This window comes from Haliotis cracherodii, unplaced genomic scaffold, assembly GCF_022045235.1.
Source record: "Haliotis cracherodii isolate W230 unplaced genomic scaffold, xgHalCrac1.p SCAF_2, whole genome shotgun sequence".
In the NCBI taxonomy this organism is placed as follows: Eukaryota; Metazoa; Mollusca; class Gastropoda; order Lepetellida; family Haliotidae; genus Haliotis; species Haliotis cracherodii.
The window spans coordinates 51862874-51887253 of record NW_027266275.1 but is presented as its reverse complement, the minus strand read 5'-3'; the positions used below and the strand labels follow the sequence as shown (position 1 = coordinate 51887253).

The 24380-nt window shown below is 38.5% G+C and overlaps 2 protein-coding genes across 7 annotated transcripts in view; one reads left to right on the top strand and one right to left on the bottom strand.

Moving 5' to 3' along the window:
• The window catches only part of LOC139468205 (uncharacterized), a 34591-nt gene extending 32224 nt beyond the window's left edge, over positions 1-2367 (bottom strand). Inside the window, exon 1 of the mRNA XM_071250023.1 lies at positions 2282-2367. Within this exon, the coding sequence (XP_071106124.1) occupies positions 2282-2292 (11 nt within the window). The 5' untranslated portion in view covers positions 2293-2367. The remainder of the gene's footprint in view (positions 1-2281) is intronic.
• LOC139468204 (scaffold attachment factor B2-like) lies at positions 183-23185 on the top strand. Of its 6 annotated transcripts, none has more exons than XM_071250022.1 (20): positions 183-316; positions 4938-5040; positions 5398-5423; positions 6944-7075; positions 8935-9066; positions 9602-9653; positions 10582-11548; positions 12588-12625; positions 12783-12874; positions 14561-14710; positions 15426-15492; positions 15650-15862; positions 16519-16691; positions 17208-17371; positions 17532-17642; positions 20794-20922; positions 21094-21273; positions 21567-21730; positions 21851-21964; positions 22080-23185. In XM_071250022.1, the coding sequence occupies exons 4-20, from the start codon at positions 6986-6988 to the stop codon at positions 22400-22402; spliced, it is 3159 nt and encodes a 1052-aa protein (XP_071106123.1). In that variant the 5' UTR covers positions 183-316; positions 4938-5040; positions 5398-5423; positions 6944-6985; the 3' UTR covers positions 22403-23185. The 6 variants fall into 6 exon arrangements, with proteins under 6 accessions (XP_071106123.1, XP_071106122.1, XP_071106118.1 ...); XM_071250021.1 differs by having other exon boundaries at positions 183-325; XM_071250017.1 differs by lacking the exon at positions 183-316 and adding an exon at positions 2886-3008 and having other exon boundaries at positions 21582-21730.
• The last annotated feature ends 1195 nt before the right edge of the window (positions 23186-24380 follow it).

The window sequence follows — 24380 nt, the reverse complement described above, 5'->3', positions numbered from 1 at the left end:
CTTTTTGAAATCGGGAAATTGACACATCCAGTTAGACACATCAGAGATCAAGGGCCTGGGAGACAGACTACAAGTGTCCTCACAATGAAGTTATCACTTGCTATAGACGAGATAGCAATCTGAAGGTTGCTAGTTCACATCTGATAAGATTCTCACAAACACTGGTTGCTCATCTCTGAGGATGTGACCTGCAGCAGAGATCGTCCTCACGAGTTGAGGTGCTGCATTCTAAAGGCGCTCTGCATTATGCGGCAAGGGAATCCATCGAGCCACTGACCTGCCACTCTATGGACAAACGCTCTATCCACTGAACCACGTAGGCAGTGTTAGTTGACTACTTCTATCCTTGAATGTACATACATGTATAACACTGACACATATGACGCCTCATGTTACATATTTGCTAAGTTATGAAATGAATTTATTGCATGTTAGTCTGACAGCCTGGCTGGTGGCAAATTACCAATAGATAATGCTGCATTGTGAAATAAATCTTGTATGAAGCCAGTGACTGCAGCCAGCATACCTCCTTTTCCCTTGAGATTTGCCTCAGGACTGTACAGAGACCATATATCGGTATGTGATATGACCGTATTTGGAGGTAAGCAATTATAGACAGAGATTTGTCTGTAGATATTATTTATGTTATGGAGAATGGGGGTTATACAGGATAACAAGCTATTCATATCTAGAGGTAATGAAATAAATATCTACTGGTGTATTTGTCACAATAACTGAATAAGTTGCAGTTATTTAATGTGTTTTGGGTCCGTTTTTATACTCACTTTTTTTATAACAGCAGTGAGTAACCAGTCATCTCATCAGACACAATCATTGAAATTGAGTATTCTTTAGTAAAATTTAAAGCATTTTAGGTTTCATTTAACTTTGACTCAAATATTGAGGGCCAGAAGAGTTAAAGGGGCAGTGATTTCTAACGATTCACTGGAACTGGCTGGTGCCTTTGTTATTGTGTTTTCCCTGTGGATACCCGGATGACAATTTCATTAAAATCAGACCTTAGTTCTCACAACCGCTAAACAAAGATCTGAGGACATCCCATTACGGGTCACGTCAGAGCGACCTTGAGCTACCTTTGACCAACCAATAAAATGACCAATCAAAAGGCATCTTTCTCGTGCTTTACGGCATTAATTTCAAATTGGCGACTACGCTTCTTAACATATTTTGACAAATTGTCGATTACAAATTTGAAACCTAAGCCAAAGAACATTCTGGAATGGCTAATAGATGGTCTAGATTGTATGGATTAAGTCGTTAAACCTGTAGCTAAACAAAGATCTGAAGACATCACATTAGGGGTCACGTCAGAACGACCTTTCATCCGACCAATCGGAGCATCGCTTACCTGATTATAAAAGTGACAGTCGGAATGTGATTTCTTATCATGCAATTTTGAAAACTTTAACATGGCTATTCCGAACGATAGTTACGGGTTTAACGACTGAATCCATACAATCTAGACCATCTATTAGCCATTCCAGAATGTTCTTTTGCTTAGGTTTCAAATTTGTAATCGACAATTTGTCAAAATATGTTTTGAAGCATAGTCGCCAATTTGAAATTAGTGCCGTAAAGCACGAGAAAGCTACCTTCTGATTGGTCAATCCATTGGTCTGTCAAAGTTCACGCAAGGTCAGTCTGATGTGACCCGTAATGGGATGTCCTCAGATCTTTGTTTAGCAGCAGCGAGAACTAAGATCTGATTTTAATGAGATTGAGTCTCTTGTCATGTTCAGTTGATTACCCAGCAAATCGACTCACTAGTTAGCCCTAGCGGACAGTGTTAGACATCCAGGTAGAAGACCGAGAGTATTCCCCCTTTATGTCAAGTTCTGAAGACTATGTGTAATAATGGCTGTGACAAACACTGTAGTTTACAGTTTGTTTGTTTGTTGATTAACACCGCACTCTGCAATATTCCAGCTATATGACGGTGGTCTGTAAATAAGCGAGTCTTTACCAGACAATCCAGTGATTGACATCATGAGCATCGATCCACGCAATTGGGATACGATGACATGCATCAACCAAGTCATCGAGCCTGACCACCCGACCCTTTAATCGCCTCTCACGACAAGTATAGTCGCATTTTACGGTAAGCATGGGCTGTCGAAGACATATTCACGGGGTGGTGTTGTGTTTACAAGATCTCACCAATATTGATTACAAGATCTAACCAATTGTTAACTAGGCCACCCGTTATCGATCATTGAATTCCTGACAACCTCGGTGTAAACGATATCATATGTCATCTTACCCTCTGTTCATAATTGTCGGTCATTATGCAAGCTCCAAGATAGTGTTATCTCATCTCCGACTATGAGTTGTCACAGTAAACATTCAGGCATGCCGCCCTTACTGTTTACTTCCTGTTGTCAAAGGTCACATCCGCCAGGAGAAACACTGATTATAGTTTGTTTTAAATAACAATGTCCGTGAGAGAAAGGATCAAAACAGTTCAGCTCAATAGTGTCGAAAGATCAAATCTTGCGTGCTGAGGGGCTGGTCACTTATTTTAGAAGGTGACAGTTGTGAGATTTGCCTCAGGATTGTACAGAGACCATATATCGGTATGTGAAATGACCGTATCATATTTTCAATATTATTTCTAGTGATCTGATGTTATTATGAGACAATAATTTAATATATATATATATATATATATATATATATATATATATATATATATATATATATATATATATATGTATATGTTTTTTTAGCCATATTCACTGGTCACAGTGTGCTTCATCAGAAGCGAGTGTGACTCGGCTGAAAATTGGTATTTAGAAATGAACCATATTTGTTCATCCGGGGCACCTGCTGCATCCGGGCATGATTAATATCATTCGGTGTACAAAATGGCGGCGCAAGCAGACAAGAAGCTCGCAGAGCTGCGTGTTGTTGATTTACGTCAGGAATTGGAGATACGTGGTTTAGATAAGGCTGGAGTAAAGGCTGTATTACACGAAAGGCTTGCAAAGGTAAAACATTGAATAATGTGTTTTGGTATGGCTAAGTGGACCGTTAAGAATTGAGAAACTTGCAACCACACACAAAACCGAGCGATAATCCGCATGGTCCCGGAAACTATAGTTATACTCGCGTTTCTTCCATGACAAGATGTTTTCTAAGTTTATAAAATTGTTTGGGAGTAGTGCACTTTACCGGACGCACTTTTTCAGATTCAATTAGCGCTCTGTGCTGCTGTTAACAATTTCCTTAGCGTAGATAATAGAAACGCTAAATGGTTTTCTTAATGTTTATACTGTTCTCGATCTGTCTTTGTCTTTGTCAACCTGACCTACACTACAGTGACTGCCATATATTTCAACGGTCGAGTTAACCCGTGGGGTTCGTCTTTTACTGGATGAATGAAACTTACCACAGGAGCTGATTTGGGAGGAGTGCACATTATCGATCGCACTTTTTCATATTCAATTAGCGCTGTGAGGCCTGGAATGCCCTTCGCCGACTCACCGGATTTGCTAATTAATGCGTTAATTAGCCGATGCTCAACCACTGGACAATGAGCGCTATGAGACGTAATCATTTGACCGACACCCCCTTAACGTGCATGCACAATTAAGTAAACAATGAATGCGTTAGACGTCTAGCTTCGCCCACCCATTCATCTTTTCTTGAAGCCACACCTGCCATTGTTTGTTATCAACATGACAAACCAGTTGAGCAACGCTTGGTGTATGATGATGTGTTTCGCATCACTTTCAATGCGATCGCTATCATGATTACTCTTATCAAATTACCAGGATTAACGCTTTGAAAAGGTGAGAATTTATGGTTAACCCTTACCCTAAGCAGGCTAAGCCTAAGGATCGAAAAGGGGTGTTGCATTGTAAAGGCGTGTCACTTTCCCTAAGATCCCCGGCCACTTCATACCAAAGATGTTGAAAGATGGTTACCATTGTTACCTTGTCTGGCGCTCTGCATAAGGGTCTAAAACAAGGATGGGTCAGCTCGGAATCAGTATACTGTGTCTGAGGGGTATTCGTGTTGAACTGCGAGATGGTATCTCAGTGAGATAGCAGCCTAACACTATAAATCGGCATCTGGACACACACACACGTCGCTATGTAAGTGCAATAATTTTGGACGTGACGTTTTTCACAATTTCACCTCAACCTCATTAACACGCATGCACAGTTAAGTAAACAATGAATTGTGCATTCGTGTTACCGACGTCGCACATTCTCCATTCTTTTTGAGGAAGCCACGCCTGCCATTGTTCATCAAAATGAGTAACAAATAGAGGAACTAAACATGTTAAAAAGTGTTGGAAACACTGTAAAAAGGTAAGAATTGATGTCTAACCCTAGCCAGAAACCAGGCTAACCCTAAGGATCGAAAAGGGTTGTTGGATCGCCAAGGCATGTCAGCTCCCTGAGACGAGTGCAAGTGCATTCGAGCATGAACCACGGTAACAGTATAGCGAGACAGCGGTAGCGCTTTTGTGCGATAGTTGAGCAGTTGCTAGAGGATGAATCTGCACCCGGTAAACATTGTTGCCATGGCACCTCATATTTATTTAAAAGAGTGAATTATGTGGGTTTTTTAACTCATTAATTTTCATTATTCTGCACAGGAATTCAGCTTTTATGGTATTTTTATTTTGCTGCAGTATCTTATCTCTGCATATAATTTTCACATTTTTATTGATCAAGTTTGTTATTTCCTGTTTGTTCACCTGCAGTGATACAATGTAGATTTGTGCTATGCATAATACTCGAAACATCCTTTGTCCCGAAACATTGCATCCCTATACTTAATGGTCGAGCATTAGATAAACGTTTGGTCGGCAGTCAAAGATGTAAGAGGACAGGTGTTGAGTTTATATACATGAAGAATATTAAAAGTTTGTGTCTGAATGTTTATTTGTTTGCTTTGTATTTCAGGCATTAGAGGATGAGGGGCATGACCCAAATGAATACACATTTTCTGTATCTGACGCTACACCCAAAAAGACGATAGAAGAAGTGAAAGATCCCAAAAGTGCAAGTAAGTGACATCAATGACCAGATCTTGGTTATGATCTTAATACAGTAGATGCTAGAATTTGTATTGTCATTGTTAGCATGAGGAGATATGTGGATCTGCTCCTTCAGTCTATGTAGTGTCTGAACATTCATTGACAGTCACATGATCACGTCTGGTCTCTTTAGGAAGAAAATTCATTTTCTGAACATGCTCTCTTTTGATAATAGATAAAGATGAGTATGGTTTTACGCCGCTTTCAGCAATCTTCCAGCAATATCATGGCGGGTTGTTTGATGACAAAGACACAAGCTATTCAAGTTAAATGAGCACTATTGAGTAGCCAAAAGAGGTTTCAATGTTCTGTTTTTATGATTGCAGGATTAAAAGGAAAACCAAAGGGAGAGGCAAGTATAATCAAGTTTTCATCTTTCATCATGCATTATAAAATTTCCTCTGAAACAATATTTTCTTGACCTATGGTGCAAAATTACATTTGTCCATTCAGTTTGATTGCTAAAATACTAAGTTGACCTTCTAACTGGTACATCTAAAAGCAATCATTTGTCTTGCCATTCCTAGTCCAAATCAGCAAATTAAGATAAAACATTCTTGATGTTGTATGTTGAGACCAAACACTGTAGTCTTCAGTAAAGAGTTAACAATGTATTTAATAGCAACCCTCTTATAAGTGACTGAATGTTCGAACAACTGATTTTACTGGTAACATTGGGGCCTTTGTTAAATTTGGTTGCTGTTTTGGCTGTCTAAGCATGCTAAGTATTTTCATCTTTACTGTAGAATTAACTGGAAGTTATAGGCAAGACCTACTTGAGAGAACAATGATGTTATGTCCATATTCCATAGCACATGTCTGGCATGAACACTGCAATATCACAAACACACTGTCACGTGGCTAAAAGAATTTGAATTGTTCTATTTCAACCCCAATGTAATAACAAGCTTATTGTTTAATGAATTCAATGTTTCTGTAAATTGCAATTTCAAGTGAGAAACATGCATGAAGCTGCTGCAGTGTATGCTATCTAAGCTAGTAAACTGGTCCAGATACCAAACTATATTCAAACTATAATAGCCTTAACAAAAAGCAATTGTCATCATTACCACTTATCTGAGCCCTGAAGTGTTCATTTTATAATGTCAGTTGTGTTGGCTCATAAGAAAACTATTTTGGCTCTTTCTTTTCATGCAGAAGCCAAATGGCTCCTTTAAATAGGAACAAAAATAACCAAGAGGGCTGATAATAGTAAAATATTTCAACAACCATAAAAAAAGTGGCTGTTTATGCTGTGTGAGTAAAAGAAACTTCCATCCAGCCTGTTTTATTGACTGAAACATTGCTTTTTCAGTCTGCGACGTTAGCCATTTGTCCAAAGTCTGAGTCAAGTAAAAATCTGTTTGGTCTTGTAAGCTTAGTAATAATACTTATTGATAACAATCAATTTAATTGAAAATGAGCCATGTTCAGGGCTGATAGTCTCAGCTGTTTTTGGCAAAGACTCTTGTTTAGCGCCATATAATTAAAACAGGGTGCACCTATACTATATTTTGTGACATCCCCAAAATGACTTCCCAATACTTCAAAAGTCAAAGCAGGATCCGGTGGTTAAGATGTGTGACCAAGCTGATCTTGTCTCATCATACCTTGTAAGGTGTGGATTGTTGTTCATGCTACCAACCACTGGTCTGACTGGCTCAGACTATATAATTTATAGATGTTATGATGCAGCATGTGGAAGGAAACAACATTCACTCACTCTGTGACAGATACAGAAATGATTGATGAACAGCTGGATTACTCCAAAACATTTCAGCTTTGTTGAAAGTACTAAAAAGTTTGTTTCATCCATATTTATGCATATATTTTGAATCAATATTTGAGCAACAAATTTTGCCCTGGCATTAGGGGGAAGAGGAGGGGGGAGAAGAAGAAGAAGAAGAAGAAGAAATGTATGAAGAGGACATTGAGGGTGAACCAGATGAAAGTGAGGACATTGTGGATGATGTTATCGATGAGGATGCTGAAGCAGAGGAAAAGGTGAGTGTCCAGTTAATCTCATCTTCCCAAGGCAAGGGAGTTCACTGACTTTAAAAATCCAGTTTCCACCCTTCCCAAAATAGGCCAGAATTATGGAGTACTTTGGCTGGAGTAACGAGTTTATGCATAATCCAATCAAAATCGCTTAACGAAATAGACATCCAGTTCATAAATAACATGGCGCCTGCCGTGCAGATTTCATTCGATTGCAGGATTTGCAGAGTATGTGTACGCAATTGGGCATCGACAGATCTTTTCCAAATCTTTTCATGTTTCTCAGGTGACTGGATGCACTTTGCTAGGTAAGGCCCAATATATTATAATTGGCCCTTGGGAGGAGGTGTCCTAAGTTGGACAACTTGTACCGAATCCCATTCACTTTTTTTTAGTTAAATATTTTAAATCATATTACAATAAAGATTTTTATTATTGATCAGATCGCCTTGACTGGGCACCATTTTGTTTGAAGCAAATGCAAGTGATATGAGAGCTGGAATCTGATTGGTCAATAGGAGGGACATAACTTGTAGTAGTCACTGGTGGTGCTACAATCAAGCAACGGAATTCCTGCCTAGTTCAGCAAGGGTGGAAACTTGAGTTTTACAATCAGTTTACTCCCTTGGCTCAGGAAGATGAGTTACTCTTTAACCATGCATGTGTTGTGTGAGATGTCAGTGGTGCATTCATAAGAGACCTGTAATACTTGAAAGAGTATGTTCATGTGGGTAGAAGACGACCTCGAGTACATTGTTTAGATGTTAAAGTGTCTTATACGCCTAACATTAGTATGTTGATCAGTGACTTAAGATTCACTCACCTCACTCACCTCACTCACCTCACTCACTCACCTCACTCACTCACTCGACATTACAGTTTACTAGTCCTGGGGAAACTATTTTTGGTTAAACAACAGATACTGGTTAGACAATAGGAAAACTTACAATTCACAGATGTTGTTTTATGAATGCACCCGTAAATAGTTATTGGCTTTAGTTGCATAGGAGATATGCATTTAGTAAAATGTTGTTTGCTGAATTGCTTTGCACATATTTATATATTTTCGTGTCGTTCTGCTGCTGTTCTTCTGACATAGATTGATATGCTACTCCACTTTTGATAGAGATAATTTAATCTCTCCATGATACACAAAACTGATTCTCATAATATGTCAAGTGTTTGTTTAAATAGGAAGACATATCTCATCACAATCATAAGTTGAGTAGAATACTGCATGTTCTTGTAGTCTTAGCCTATGTTATGGGAAGCTTATATACAGTCGTCCCTCATGAAAACACTTTTCATGATGCTGCAGATTCGCTTTAACTTGATAACTTGAGTGTAAGTGATTGGCTGAGATTGAAGGTGAAGTACTTAAAATTTTGTTTTTAACATCTGGCTTTGTTTAGAAGTGTTGTCAGAACAAGGCCAAAAAAGTATGGGGAAAATCAGATATCGTGGAAAGAACCCAGCTTAAAGTGTTCGCTGAAAGTCAATATGAAAACAATTCCCTCATGTTATGACATGTAAATAGTTTCATTCAGAAAGTATTGGCAGTTTGATAAGGACATTTTTGACACCACCAAAGTATAGTTCCTGTAGTTTATTGGATGACATCAATGGTCAGGGTCACTCAGTGTTTAGTTGAGCATACATAAAAGCTTGTGTACAACACCGATTATGAAGCATGATTGACTTTGTATCCAAGTTGTACTGTATTGGGCATGTCAAGGACTATGTGTGTTGTGAAGTTCTAATTGTTATATGCTTACTGATAGATCTGATGAAGCTGAATATTCATCAGGTCCCATCTGCTGGTTTACATGTCGCTTCATTATTGCATGTTGCCTGTTGTCTTGCAGACTGACATTGAACAAGTTGAACATGTTGAACATGAACTAGAGCTCAAGACAGTAGATAATGTCATTGAGAATGAGGTTCAAACAGAAAGTGAAATTGAAAATACTTCTGGTCAAGAATTGGTGGAACCGGAGGTAATTTTGAATTTTAGATATCCTTTTTCTGAACTTGTAATTCGTAATCACTGACATGAGATTATGATGGTGACATCAGCTGTTAAGGCCCAATGCACTACTTGAACATTTACTTTTATTTGTTGTAATGTTTGTCATTTCTGACCTTTTGTTGTTCAGTTGAATGTACTGTTCACACTATAATGTGTAATTTTTACATTCTATAGCATTCCTACCAGCCTGCTAATGTTTAACATTTTGAATCTCTATTCTGTTTCTGGCCATAACTACATGAATTTTTGAAAACCTTTGGTTACTCTCAGGTTGACTACTGAGATAGCATAACTGTGTTTATTACAGTGAATTGATATATTTAAGTACTGAAGATTGGCCTGTTTGGTTTCTTCGTGTCAAGATTGATGGTGATTAACAGAACTAGGAGTCTTATGTTAATTCAGCTCAGTAAAATGTGACAGTTTATTCCACTGTATCAAGTCATGTTGGATGAAGTAAACACCTGTTAACATACACCATATACACTGTGGACTTGTTTCAGGTAACCAGAGAAGTGGATGAGGTTGATGTGTCAGAGGCTGTGGAAGGGGAAGGTAAGCTTCTGCCAATCAGTGGGAGGGACAGGTTCAAAGAGTAGAATGACAAATAGTCTTCTTATAACTAACCAACAACATATGTTTTTTATCCGAAGATTGCAGGATAAATGCTTGTCAAGTTCTTTATAAAAAAGGAGATTATGTACGTAAAGAGAATTATTCTAACACCTTTTTAATGATAGTGTAGTCTTTAAATTGAGAGAAGTGATAACTTGCAGATGCACATATATTTAAACATCTTAAATAGTATCAGCTGTGGATGGAACAAGGCATCATCAAACTGCATCATCGGCTCTGGTATTTTATTTTATCATTGGACTTTGGGAAATCTGGAGCTACCATACCCGATGGATACCTTGGCATTAGGTTGTCATGTAACCAATTGGTATTACTGTGTATGAAGGAACAGTATTTGAGACATCACTTGGACAGATTAAAGACTTAATCTGAGAAAGACTTGATGGGACGTCCTGCTACTGTGGTGTTTAATATGGATCTGACACTTAGAAACAACAAACATGGACGTATCGTATGTGAAGAAACAGACTTTTTAAAGAAGATCAAGTTGGTAGTCTTGCCAGGACAGTTTGTAAAAGACAACAGGGAAGACGATTGTGTCTGTGAATCAACTGATGTTCCTGAGACCAACTGTTGTTGGCATGGACTGATAAGAGTATTCTTCTTCCATCTCAAGACACTTGATTCAGCTGGAAGGGAAGCTATGAGTGAAGGAACATTTTATTGACTCCATATGGACTTCTTCAAGGCCACTCATCAGTAGTTAGTTTAATTCTTTCTGTCTTATGTCAGTTTCCTTGTACAAAACTGATGTAAGTTCTGTATTACAAGGTGAGTATGAGTTTTGATATCAAATGGACATTGTGTAATGTGGTCTATATTTGTTTTAACTTGAAAATTTCTCTAGCCCCTCAAGATGATGGTGAAATGGCGATGGATGTCGGTGAGGATGATGCCATAGTAGACTTGGATGAGGAGTTTATAGGGGATGGTGAAGGGACAGCAGAAGGTGAAGTTGAGATGGAAGAAGCTGAAGGTGAACCTGGGCCTGAAGAAGATGCTGAGCCTGAGATGGAGACTGAGATTATAGATGAAACCGGGCCAGAGGCTGAGGCTGAACCAGAGGAAGACGAGACTGTTGAAGAACTGACTGAGGTTGTAACGGTTCCTGAAGTCACCCCGGTTCCTGCTCCTGTTCCTGCTCCTGTTCCTGCCCCTGTTCCTGCCCCATCCCCTACTAAACCCACTACACCAGCAAAGACCAAGGCTACTACCCCAGCAGCTAAAGCAACACCTGCACCAAAAACTACACCAAAAGCAGTGGCAGCAAAAACTACACCCAAGGTGGCAACTGCTAAGACAACACCCGCAAAGACGCCTGCAGCAAAATCCCCTGCAGCAAAGCCAGCAGCCGCACCTAAGAGTGGAGCGGCAGACAAAACTACAACACCTGCTAAGACACCTGCCCAAAAGGCCCCGACCAGGACTGCCACCCGGTCATCCACACCTAGAGCTGCCGCAGCAAAAGCAGCATCAACTGCAACAGTAAAACCTGCAGGAGCAACACCAGCAGCAGCAACAAAGACGGTTACAGCAAAGGACTCATCGAAGGATGAAATCGGCCTGTTTGAACCAACGGATGATTCTTTTGATGTGCGTGTTGATGACACTCAAGTGAATGAGATTGATGCAGATCTGAAGGAGGAAAAGGGAGGAGAGAAGGCTGCCGGTGCTGATGCCACAGCAAGTGATGAGGCCAAGGGAGATGCAGGCGAGACTGTCAAAGTGAAGACGGAAGACAAAACTAAGCTAGCTGACAAAAAAGATGAGAAGAAACCTGAAGAGAAAAAAGAAGATGCAAAACCTGCCAAGAGGTTGGTTTGGTTTGTATTGATGTCTTCTTGATCATGCTAACGTCTGCAAGATCGCTCAGCTTTCACTAGCCATAACGACCAGATGAAAGAGATTGTCATTGAATTGAGCTGCTTCAGTTATGTTGAAGTTGGCTTACACCAATGAGTTAAGGTATTCTTTGGCATTAGCTGTCCTCCATTAGATGCTTCTAAGTTTCCTGTGTTCCACATTTCACTCGATCCAGGATGTAAAGCAGCAACATCCCAAGTTAAAAAAAATACTTTTGAAGAGAAGTAAATTCAGAGCCATTAATTTGTTAATCTATAAGAGAAAAGGTTTTTGTAAAATGAAGAAATTGAAGAGTGAGATAATCATCTCGGTCATCTGAAGCAAGCATGAGCAAGTCTTTGTCGAAGTGACAGCAGAAAACCAGCTTTTATTGTCATCAGATTTGGTTTCCTTCCCTAGGAATGATGTCTGGCTGCACAAGGTTCCCTTTGCTTTCATTGAGTGTTATTGTCTGGTGCTCACCGTGAAGGGATTTTCTGTTTCATTCCCTGTAATGATAAAAACATTCTTCCTCTTCATTTACTATTTTACATAAGTGATCAATCACTGATTTCACTTCGGTAAAGGGTCATGATTAGTTTATTTGTTGGTTTTAAGCTAAACTCAGAAAAATCTGTCTGACTTGAGGTTGAAGGTGATTTGCTTTGATTGAATACCCAATATAGTCAGCATTATGCTTAGAGAAAAGTGTACACTGGAATATTTACCTGGCAGGGAGTTGTTATCCAGTCCTTTCATATCATGACATTTGAAACGTGTTCTTGACAGTTCTTGACAGTAAAACGGTAACATGTAATTTATTCTTGAAAGAATATAACCAGGATGAAGGTCTTCAGCATGTTAAAAGAATAAATTCTCAAGACCTGTCAGTCTTTACACTGTTTTCTTTCAAAGTACATACTTCTTTGCTCATTCTTCTGTATACATTTCACTAATTATTCTGTCATGTTATCATTTTCAACATAGATTCCCCACTTTTATCTATTGTAGCTCTGAGGGCAAGGAAGGCAAGGAGAAAGCAATTAAGAGTAAGTGTGACATGCATATGCTTTGTTCATGATTGTTGTTGATAAGGAAGGGTAACATTTCTAGTGTGTAGCGAATAACTTACTGTTTGAGTTTGAAGATAGGATGAAATTGTAAAAGGAAAAGTTAGTAACTATGAAATTCAATTTCATTACCTAGGTAACCAGCATAGTCGCAACCTGTGGGTAAGTGGCCTGGCATCGTCAACTAGAGCCACAGATCTCAAGTCACTTTTCAGCAAATATGGAAAGGTGAGAATATTTTTTCAGTATCATTGTCATGATTGTTGATTTTATGTCTGGAAATGTTCGAAATCTATTTTATTCATTTTATTCAAAATTTCATTTAATATTGTTGACATTAATTTCGGTGAAATTGTGTGTGAAGTTACGACAGATCACACAAACTCACCGGTGCCTTGAAACAAACTTTAGTTGACAGAATGAATACATATATCAAAAACATTGTAGTTTGACTATTACATAATGGTTTTGCGACTGCAGGAGCCTTGATGGTGATGAGTCAAATTGTTCCATATGGAAGTTTGGATGCTTACTTCGTCAGTACAAATTCGAAATTTGAGATAAAAAATCACCAGACATGTTTATTTACCGTTTAAATAGTAATTATTGTTCTGCTAGGCATTATTTTATATCTAGGGATTAAGATTACCGTGTGTATTTTCTCGTAAACTAAGCCGGAAACAGCAATCAGCTGTACACACGTTTTCTTGGAATCGACCGGTGATTCGGTCAAGACACACCCAATGATATAACTTTATAGGATTTTTAATGCAAGGATCGGCAACAATTGTATCTGAAACTATTTTATTTATCAGGAATAATATATTCCATTATTTTCTTAATTATATGCAGCCTTTACTAAACATATTTAAAATAATAATAACCCTAAGCGAAGCAGCTGATTGCTATTCCCGGGTATTATTTTTTACATGGAACATGTCTGACCAGTCACCGTCAAGGCTCACGCCCAAGTGATCATGTGAGCGCGAGAATTTCATGTTGACATAGAATCATCAAACAAAAACAAATATGACTTTTAACGAGTCAAAGTGTGTCATTTATGATATATGTATCCATTCTCTGTCAACTAAAGTTCGTTTCAAGGCATCAATAGCGGTATTCTGACCTTGGTTGCTGTTAATAACGGTGAGTTACGCGATCTTCCGATCGCTTCACACACGATTTCGCAGAAATTAATAAAAACAATATTATAAGGAATTTTGAATAAAATTAATGTAGTAAGTTACAAACATAAGTCCAGAAATACAAAGAACACTTTTTATAGACAGACAGTGTAATTACATAAATATTTTGCGTACTTCAGTATGGATTTGTTGACATGGTATTTCCGGTGTTTTGTGCTCACGGTAATGTCATAATGTGATAATGCCAAACTCATAATTCGTGTATAATGCGCACCCCCTTCTACTCAGCTGTGTTTTTTTCAAAAAAAAGTGCGCACTATACTCAAGAAAATACGGTACAGCATATTGATTTCAGGCTAAGTTTATGAGACAGCACATGGTAATCTTAATCTCAGCATTTAAAACAATGCATATCAGAACAAGAAATACAATCTTAATGGTAAATCATTACCGGTATGTCTAGTGATGTCTTATCTAAAATTTTAATTTTTTATTAGCCTAGTTTATCACCTGTTCATTTACCTGAATTCGCTGAAGGGATACAATTTTCTTTTCTGCGCATAGTATTAAAAAAAATACTGAATGCCCTAGGGGAGGCACATTATATTTGAGTGTGCACGAAGTCAAGAACATATGCTACCTACAGAACCTTTCATGATATTTTCTGCTTGTAAAATTACCAACATAGATAGTGCAGTATTTACTCTCTCACTCGTCCATATTGACAAAATAGGAACACATTAATGGCTATGTTGTTCTCACCATGCAGGTTATTGGAGCTAAGGTTGTGACCAATGCTCGCAGTCCAGGGTCACGATGCTATGGATTTGTGACAATGTCATCAGCTGAAGAGGCCTCCAAGTGCATTCAGCACTTACATCGGACCGAACTGCATGGGAAGATGATCTCTGTGGAAAGGGTATAGAGTACACAGTATATGAAACTTACAATTCTCATGTTACTTTTAAGAATACCTCTACTCCAATTTCTTGAGAAAGATATACTATTCTACTATTCTCTATGCGGAACCCCACTGATTACTTACGATATATCTAAATAAGACGTGACTTCAACATATTTTTCATGTATGTGTGTATGTAGGTATAAACGTAAAATCCAGTGTGCACAATGTTAATTTTTATAGCTTTACATTATGTGTTCACACTGTTGTTTTTTGTTTTGTTTTTTGATTGTTTTGTAAATTATAAAGAAATAAGTCAGCAATAATAACTTCAGACTGTTTATTTAGTCAGTAACACCAAAAAACTGTAGACGATATGAAATCAGTGACATTGTTCAGTAACATGCCCGTGAAGAACCGGGGTAGAATAGGTCTTCAGCAACCCATGCTTGCCGTAAAATGCCACTATGTTTATCGTAAGAGGCGACTGACGGGATGGGTGGTCAGGCTTGCTGACTTGGTTGATGCATGTCATCGTATTCCAATTGCGTGAATCGATGCGCATGATGTCAATCACTGGATTTTCTGCACCTGACTCGCTTATTTACAGACTGCCGTCATATAGCTGGAATATTGCTGAGTGAGGCGTTTAATTTGGTCTATGGAAGAATAAAAGCTAACATAATTGAGAGTTGAGCAGTATGTCTTATTATTACCTCCTCTATTTTACAAGGCAAAGAATGAACCAGGTGGACCCAGTAAGGCAGTTGTTAAAAAAACTGAAGAAAAGAAACCGGCAGGTAGGTGTTAATACTTCCAAGTCAGCTTCCCTAGGACTCTCCTATTCAGTGTTTGTATGATGATACTTGGGTATTCATCCTTCAGACAGTAATCAACATCAAGTGAATATAGAAGCAAACAAAAGCTACTCTCAACACAGAGCATGTTTGTTTGCAGACAAGAAGGAGATGGAGAAGAAAGATGGAGAGAAGAAGGTAGAGAAGAAAGATGAGAGGAAGCCTGAGAACCGGGATAATCGGTCCAGTCGACGTCCACACCATAATGACCATGATAGAAAAGAAGCAAGACGCCCCGAGAAGAAGCATGATGATAAACGATCATCAACCACAGATGCAAAGAGACATCCAACAACATCGCCTAAATCAGCAGGTTTGTTCTTTATCAGATGTTGATCTGAATGTTTTCATTAGGACCAAATATGTTGTTATGTTGTTGACAGTGTTTGAAATTAAGCTGGTAAGTCAAAGGGTCCCTCTCATATACATTATGTTAAAAGTCATGATAGAGGGAGGGAGTATGGGGATTCAAATACCATAGGAGAAAACCTGAAGGACTTCAGGGCCCACTTGCACAAACCGATATTAGTGCCAAGACTACCATGAGCCTATGTTATAGTATGGGAGTTACAATCATCTTAGCACTAAGATCGCTTTGTGCAAGTGGGCCCAGGATGCCCCTAAATGTGGAAACTGCATCAACTCGTCACCAGTGGATGTTGATCTGAAGAGTCATAAGAAGAGGTCATGGTCTAAGTTGTATAATTCCTAGCAGGATGTCATAGGTTCTAATTATATTGATCACAAGATGCTGGTATGACATCCACAAGGATATGTTTGGTATAGATGGATCTTTGATCGGCCAACACATGAAGTGCAACATTCAAATTTGATGTCGTCATACCCCAAAAAGTGTAGTACCTAGTTCAGCTATAAGGCCATGATGCATTTGGCTTAACAGGATATTGCTGCCATATTCTTGTATAGTTTTACCGTTCACTCTCATACTCCCAAATATCTGTTCATCAGAGAAAAAGAAACCCGAAGAGAAGAAAGATGAGAAGCCAAAAGAGAAGACTGCAAAGACAGAAGAGGGAGCTCAGAAGAAAGAGGAAAGTGCAGAAAAGGATGAGAAGAAATCTGAATTGGGCAGATCCCAGTCCAAGGATCCAAAAGATATCCTTTCATTTGAGAAAATCAAGGTACAGCTCCTCTGCTGCAATTTTCCTCTTTTGTAATATATGTTTAGTCCCCAGCAAGTAGGTCATGAAAACAATCATTTGACAGGTGAAAAGCTCATTATATACATTTGCCATATAAATTTTAAAAAGAAAGTAATTTTTACTTAAACCCTCATTATATATTGCATTCCCTTCTGTTTTCCTTCCATAACATGACTAGAAATATCATTCCTTGAAAGAAAACCTGTTCCTACACGTCACTGTTGTTTTTGAACGTTATTCTCTGTCTTTGTTGTGGCTATCAAACTTTTCTTTTGTTTTATGACAGATTGGTGTGTTTATTTTCTTGGGTATTCTTACATACATATGTTTGTTCTTTTTCACATGTTTGTCGTCAAGTACACTGTAAGTTTGTAGCATGTGGTTTGTTCCCACCATTTTTTAACTTGCTTCGTTTGCTGTTAAATTTTAAGAAGAATGTTGTATTTCATTTAAAGACATCAACATATATAATGCATTTCATGATTCCTGTTCCAGGCTGAGAGAGAACGAGAACGTCTCCGACAAAAAGAGCGTGCTCTACGTGATGAGGAGAGAAGGAGACTGTCTGAAATTGAGAGACAACGAACAAGACAGAAGCAGATTCACTTACGTCAGCGAGAGGAAGCTATTCGACTTGAAAGAGAAAAAGATAAACTGAGGTATTTATAAATAGTGCATGGAATAGAAGTAGGGTATTTGAGTTCTTACTGTTGCTATCAGTGTCTACACATAGACAGTAAACTGCCCTATTTATTAACCAACACACACCTTTCCTTCTTTGAATGTGTATGACACTACTGTGTTGATCTGTTTAAACAGACAAGAGCGAGAGAAGCTTGAGCGAGAACGTATTGAAACAGAAAGACTGCGCCTGGAACGAGAAAGACTGGAGAGGGAGAGACTTGAGCAACTCAGGCTAGAACAGCGAAGGTGAGGAGGAGTTAGCCATCTATTGTGTTGGTGTGGAGACAAATACAACAGTCTCAAGTATTTGAAAAGATTTGCCAAGATAAAGGTTGGATAGGAACACTTCATTTGTAAGCAGCCCCACTGCCGAAGTAGGTTTATTGTCCCCCGCCACTTTTTATAGATGAGTTCCTTTCCTCCGTGGTTTTCAACTAATTGCAGAGTGTCAGCATTGGGGACAACATTTTTCTCAGAAACTAATGATGTTACATGAATTCAACTTTTCATGCTTATCCTTGGATTATCCTGAAAAAAAATTACCTATGAGAGAAAATCTCCCCTGGTCAAAAAGCAATGAGAGTTTGCTAATTGTCAGAGATATTTCGTATTTGATTTTCGTTAGTTGTGACTCAAATTATGTTGCAAATAATGTTGCTAGGATACATTGACAAATCCTCACATATTCTATGTTCGAACACTTAATTATTCCAGAGTGAATATTTAACAATAAGTGTATACGAGAGCTGGTCAAAACTTTTGGGCCAACAATGGGCCATAACAAAGGGAACTAGTCCATGTAGTACATTGTTTGAGTAGTTCATTGTAAGTTATTTGGTCTGTTGAGGCTGTTTGTATATTAGTGACAGCCAGTTGAACATGATAGGGGTCCAAATGGAGCCAGAAATGGAAAAGAACAAGTACCGCACAGTCATTAAGATTTTGACTTTAGAGAGAAGTACTCCCCAAGAAATTCATGACCACATGTCACAAGTGTACAAGGATAAGTTCCCTAGCTATTCCACAGTTAAACATTGGGCAGCTATGTTAAAGGCTGGGAGGACAAGCCTTGATGATGCCTGTAGGTTTGGACGTCCCTCAACTTCCATCGATGAAGATTCAGTCAAGGAAATAGAAAAACTTATACTGTCAGATAGACATATCACCATTGCTGAACTTGAGGAAGACACAGGTCAAAGCCATGGATCCATTGAAACTATTATTCATGAACATTTACAGATGAATAAGATATCTGCTTGTTGGGTGCTAAATTTTCTAAATTCTGATCTTAAGGAAAAGAGTGAGTTTATGCTTTACGTCACATCGGCAATATTTCAGCCATATCGTGACTAAGGAAAAAAAGAACTCTCATTGCCAGAAAAGAGCTAATGCAGGAGGATTTCGTCAAATTTAAAAAAAATAGAAAGAAAAGATTGGTAACGGGTGATGAAATATGAGTCTACCACTATAATCCCGAGTCAAAACGTCCACTTCGCTGGCATCAAAGAAATTCTAGTCTTCAAGATTAGTGAAGAAAGTTATGGCCATGCATAATGTATTCTGGGATGCAAAAGGTGTGATCCTTGTTGATTACTAAAAAAGTCAAAAGACAATTACTGGTGCCTACTATGCTGATTTGCTTAAACGCCTGAGAGATACTGTCAAAGAAAAATGCTGACTGCTGGAGTTCTATTTTTTCATGACAATGCCTCATCCTTCACACCTTGACTTGCAAAGGCTGCTGTGCGAGAATGTGGGTTTGAAGAGATTCCTCACCCTCCAAACTCACCAGACCTGGCACCAAATGATTTCACCTTTTTCCTAAACTGTAGAAAGCGCTATGACAAAAACAAAGACCTCAAAGCTGCCATGAATGACTATAATTGAAAAGCTTCACTGTCAATTTGAGAAGTGTATTGAAATGCAGGGATATTATATTGAAACATAAAATTAAAAACACTTTCACAATTGTTGGTTTTGTTTGTTAGGTTTAGAACTAGGCTGACCAGCCCTCATATTATTGGATAATGAGCATTGTCAACTAATATAAGATACTGATTACATTTATATTTTTGTATTTCTGTTCATTGTTTGGTTCAGGAAGAATTATTTGTGTGTAGAATTATAGTTCGTTTAGCAGACCTTATCATGATCAGGGGGTCGGTCGGGTAGTCTAGTGGTTAAAGCTTTCGCTCGTCACGCCGAAGACCCAGGTTCGATTCCCGACATGGGCACAATGTGTGAAGCCCATTTCTGGTGTCCCCTGCCGTGATATTGCTGGAATATTGCTAAAAGTGGCGTAAAACCATAGTCACTCACTCACTTATCACGATCAGCTGTTCATTTCATTGGCATGCAGGCGACAACAATCTGATGTTACCGGATTTCTAGGTGTTCGACAATGTTTGTGTTAATCATAATTAGATATACCGTATTCGACGTAATAAGCGCCCACGGCGATATTTGCTAATATATTGGCTAGTGCACAATACCAATAAGCACCCCATCCGATTGATCAATGTACACAACACTTATTTATTTGCGTATAATACACACTTTTGTGTTATATGCACCCTTAATTATGGGCAATTAAATTCTGGAAAATGTATCTCTTGTATATAAACATTTCAGGCTGTCAGCATAAACCATGAAATTTATCTTTCAAATCACCAAAATAATATTCTAATAAGAGCCCCCTATTTCTAATTATTACATCAAAATACGGTATTCAAAGTGATAAGACATAAAATCATGAAAATAGCAACTGTTGTAAATAGTGTTACAGGTTGCTGGCAAAAATTTTAAAAAAAATTCTTTTTCTGTCTGTAATGTTTAAAGTATTGAAGGAACTATTGGTGGATTTTCAAATAGTCACAACAGTTCATCATGTTCATTATTATACAATGAATATTGTTCCAGGTTAACTCTTTTGTGTAAATATAAAAAACTAAGACATTTATTTCCGTCAGAAGGCGGCGTGCTTGCCATGTGCAGCAGCCAGGAAATGTTGATAAGTAACCGGGAATTGAAAAGACTGTTGATATTCACGATGTTTATGAGTTATTTGAATGATTAAGTCATATTTTTAAATTTTAATGTACTGATGTTAGCTTATCTATGAGATAATTATCATGAGTACGGTTGCCATAAATGATTTTTTTACAGAGAAGGGGCCTTTTGTGTGTAGGAAATTCTGACTTAATCAGTTTTTATGATTATAAGTGACCCTGGTGTCTATCTCTAAGTTAGGTTTTATAGGACTCTTTTTTTTTATTGTTTATATTCACTACTATGTGAACAAACAGAATTCTAATGTGCCATTCATGTATCATTCATGATATTTAACTGAACACCCTGCTTCCAGTGTGAAAGACATTTTGTTGATTCCAACTTACAGATTAGATGACCAACGCAGAGCAGCAAAGAGAACGTTTGACAGTCGTGGAGGTCGGCATGACGACGACTACTGGAGCAGCCCCCCTAAACGGTCCACGTCAGATAGATTTGATAATTACGGTGATTCTAGGTGTGTAACAAACAGCCTATAGTTTTCATTAGTTAAAGCTTGGTTGTCCTTTTGACATGAAGTCACCATATGTATGATTTTAACATCCTTGTATGCAAACAACAACTTGAAAGTGTTATTCTGATGAGTGGAATTCAGTGCACAACAATCAAGATTGTTTCCTCTTTTCAGACGAGAGAATCGTTTTGACCGCAGTGGCAATGCAGATAGGAAAGTGGAGCGGTATGAGAGGCGAGATAGTCGTAATACAGATACTCGAGGTTCTAACCGAAATGATAGAAGGGATTTACCAGCACAACATGGACGTGAGAGGGAAGAACGACATGGAGACGGCTTTGGAGAAGCCCAGAGGTAATTCTGTGTTTATTAAAGGATAGCCCAAGTAGGGATCTACAGTACTCCAGTCGGGTGGTTACTTTGTGTGTCATCGTACCCCATTGACCTGAGTAATTGTTGGTACAATGAACAAATGATTTGCCTGGCTCAAATGATTGTTTACAAGATATTTCATAACTAACCCTTAAGAAATATCAGGGGATCAAGTACAGATGTTTAGTTATTCCACTAAACTTAAGTAAATGTAGATCTATGTGAATCTACCTGCTATGGTTAATGTGGATTTGTGAGCATCTACCTATCTTCAGATATTCTGAAACTAGAAACCCCAGAGATGAGAGACGAGACACACGGACGCACAATCGCCAGGATGAGAACAGACGAGATTTCAACAAAGGTAGAGATGATGACAGACGGACCACTAGATTACCTCAACGCCATGATTCTCGGAGTGACTGGAAATCAGATAGAGGTAAGAATGTAAATAAAGGATTTGGAGGGGTGGTGGTAGATGTACTTCAGTATTTATGTGGCTGCCTTGTTTCAATTCCACAACATTGTTATAGTCTAATATGAGTGTTTGTGGTTACAGACACAAGGATGGTTGTAGCAAGTGGACGTGACACCTGGCAGGGACAAAGTGGCTCTGGGGTGCAAGATGACAGACGTGGCAAGAATTATAATTCTGGATCTAGTATGATATCAAGTGAGTTTGGCCATGTTAGATTTGACTGTCGATTTGCAATCAAACACAGACCAATAATTAGCCCACTCAACTCTTTGAACATGTTTGTCATATTTATGAGTTATTATATTTACAGATGGTGCTAATTCCAATCAGCGTCAGTCGTGGGGAAATACCACAGACCGTAGCAAGATTGATCAGTCCTGGGGCCATGGTGTTGTGGACAACTCTGGAGCTCGAGGAGGAGCCAGTGGTGGTGACCGGTGGATGGGCGTCCAGAGTACACACAGTGACCGAGGAGGAGGGTTCAACTTGGGGGGAAATCTGATGAACAACATTGGGGGACCAGGACTGTACATGGCTACTGCCCCACAAAACACAAACCTTATGATGATGGGTGGAATAACCAGACAACCAGAGGCACGCTATTTGCAGCAAGGAACAGTCCGCAGATTCTAGATGGAATGTTGTCTTAATGGGTAGTTTGGTCAGGATGTTTGCACACAGATGTGTTCATGTATGATAAATAGCATTTTCTGACAAGTATGTGAATTTTATCAGTTTCCTCATTTGGTGATATTGTGAAAAGAATGGATATGAATTACAAGAAAAATAAGTTGAACAGACAACCAAAACATATGTTGCTGTTTGTTCATGATGTGTGATGAATGTGCTTATGTATGATATTCTGCATTATAGGATATTTCAAGCGATGTGTTTATAACAGCTATACAAGGTTGGACTTGATTCATGTATCATTGAAAACTCACACTACCACTATTTAATACACATGCATTTTGTAATCACCACAGGATTTTGTAAATTGGAAATAACAATGTGTGTATAATCATTGTATTTCCTCAGTCCTGATTTGTGTTGCAGTGTTGTAGAAACATATTCACAAACACTATTGTCAGGCACTATGATTCTGTGGGACAAAGTATTTTGTTTTTCAGTGTAATTAAGCAGCAATTGTCTAGTCTTTTTGTATCAGATATTTTTCAGCTTTTGTACAAATGTGAATTACATGTCCATCTATGTCAACATATTTGTATATACCCATTATTCATCACCAGCTGTATCAATAAACAGATTTCCATTATTTTTGTCCATTGTGAAGGAAAATCATATTTTATTAATTGTTGTATACTTGTTATCATGTCTCTACATTTTAGGTGATATATTTTATGATCTTGTTAGAATGTTGTTTGAACAGCATATTTCCAATTGACATCCATTAAATTCTCTCATCGTATTTTCATGTTGTTTTTTTGCAACACATTTGGCAACTTGAACTGATGGTACAAACTAAAAATCTCCACTGCACTTGATCATGGGAAATGTCATTCATAAGAAGATGGACTTTGAATTGTGCTGTGCCCTGGTCCAATCACAAGTTATTATTTGCTTTCATGATCGATATAAATCATTTGTAGAACAACACTAAGGTGATAAGCATGTTTCATGGTGAATTACTCAAATTGGCATCTGTATCAAGATCAAAACACTTGTGTGGCATTGGTGGTCCTGGGTGCCACAATTTGCAGTTCAGTTTAATTTCTCAGCAAAGAACCACTGTCCGCGGATTCCAGTTGATTATGATCATGTGGGTTCCCCAGAGTGCTTCACAACTTCCATGATGTGTCACTCTGTGCTTTCTTCACACAAGCTGACATGACTGAAGTCTGTTCAAGTGGCTCACTTGCGACCCCGGTACTGCAGGCTTCTTTTAAGAGTCTTCAGTAGGATTGGATGGTTACAATATGTTTCTTATCATTTGCATATCATTGTTTCATACAACTTGGCTCTTAGTTTGCCTGTCATTGTCCCCCACCGCGCGGAGCGGGGGATACAGTATTCACGACCGTCTGTACGTCCCACCTGTTTGTTGCCGCGATATCTCAAGAACTAAACGCTTGATTGTCTTTATATTTGGAACTATGGTGTATATACAGACTCCGCAGACACCAGTCGGTTTTGGTGACCTTGACTGCATTTTCAAGGTCACAGCAGGCCAATCTGCTTTTGGAGTTGGAAAACAGTGTTGCCGCAATATCTCAAGAACTCCAGAACTCATGGCTGGATTGTCTTCATATTTGGAACTATGGTATATATACAGGCGGGGGACATTTCGTCACTTTGTGACAAATACTTGTTATAAATTGCAGCGTAAAACAATGTACATATACACTCACTTTACAGCAGACGGCTGTGGGGTAGCCTGATGGTTAAAGTATTCACTCATCACACTTGAGACTTAAGTATGAACTGCTACATTAGTAGAATGGGTGAAACCTGTTCTTGGTGTCCCCAGCCATGATACAGATGGAATAATGCTGAAAGCTGTGTTGAGCCCAAATCACTCATGATGCAGACATTCCCAAACAGACGTTTTGACATATTGCTGACTATAAGGTGTCAAACCACATACTCATTT

Bases quoted from the DNA above. Each gene is read 5' to 3' on its own strand.
- LOC139468204 (XM_071250016.1), top strand. From the start codon at position 2,886: ATGGCGGCGCAAGCAGACAAGAAGCTCGCAGAGCTGCGTGTTGTTGAT. The intron at 15,863-16,518 runs GTTTGTTCTTTA...TCTGTTCATCAG, and splicing joins AACATCGCCTAAATCAGCAG to AGAAAAAGAAACCCGAAGAG. The intron at 17,643-20,793 runs GTGAGGAGGAGT...TCCAACTTACAG, and splicing joins CTCAGGCTAGAACAGCGAAG to ATTAGATGACCAACGCAGAG.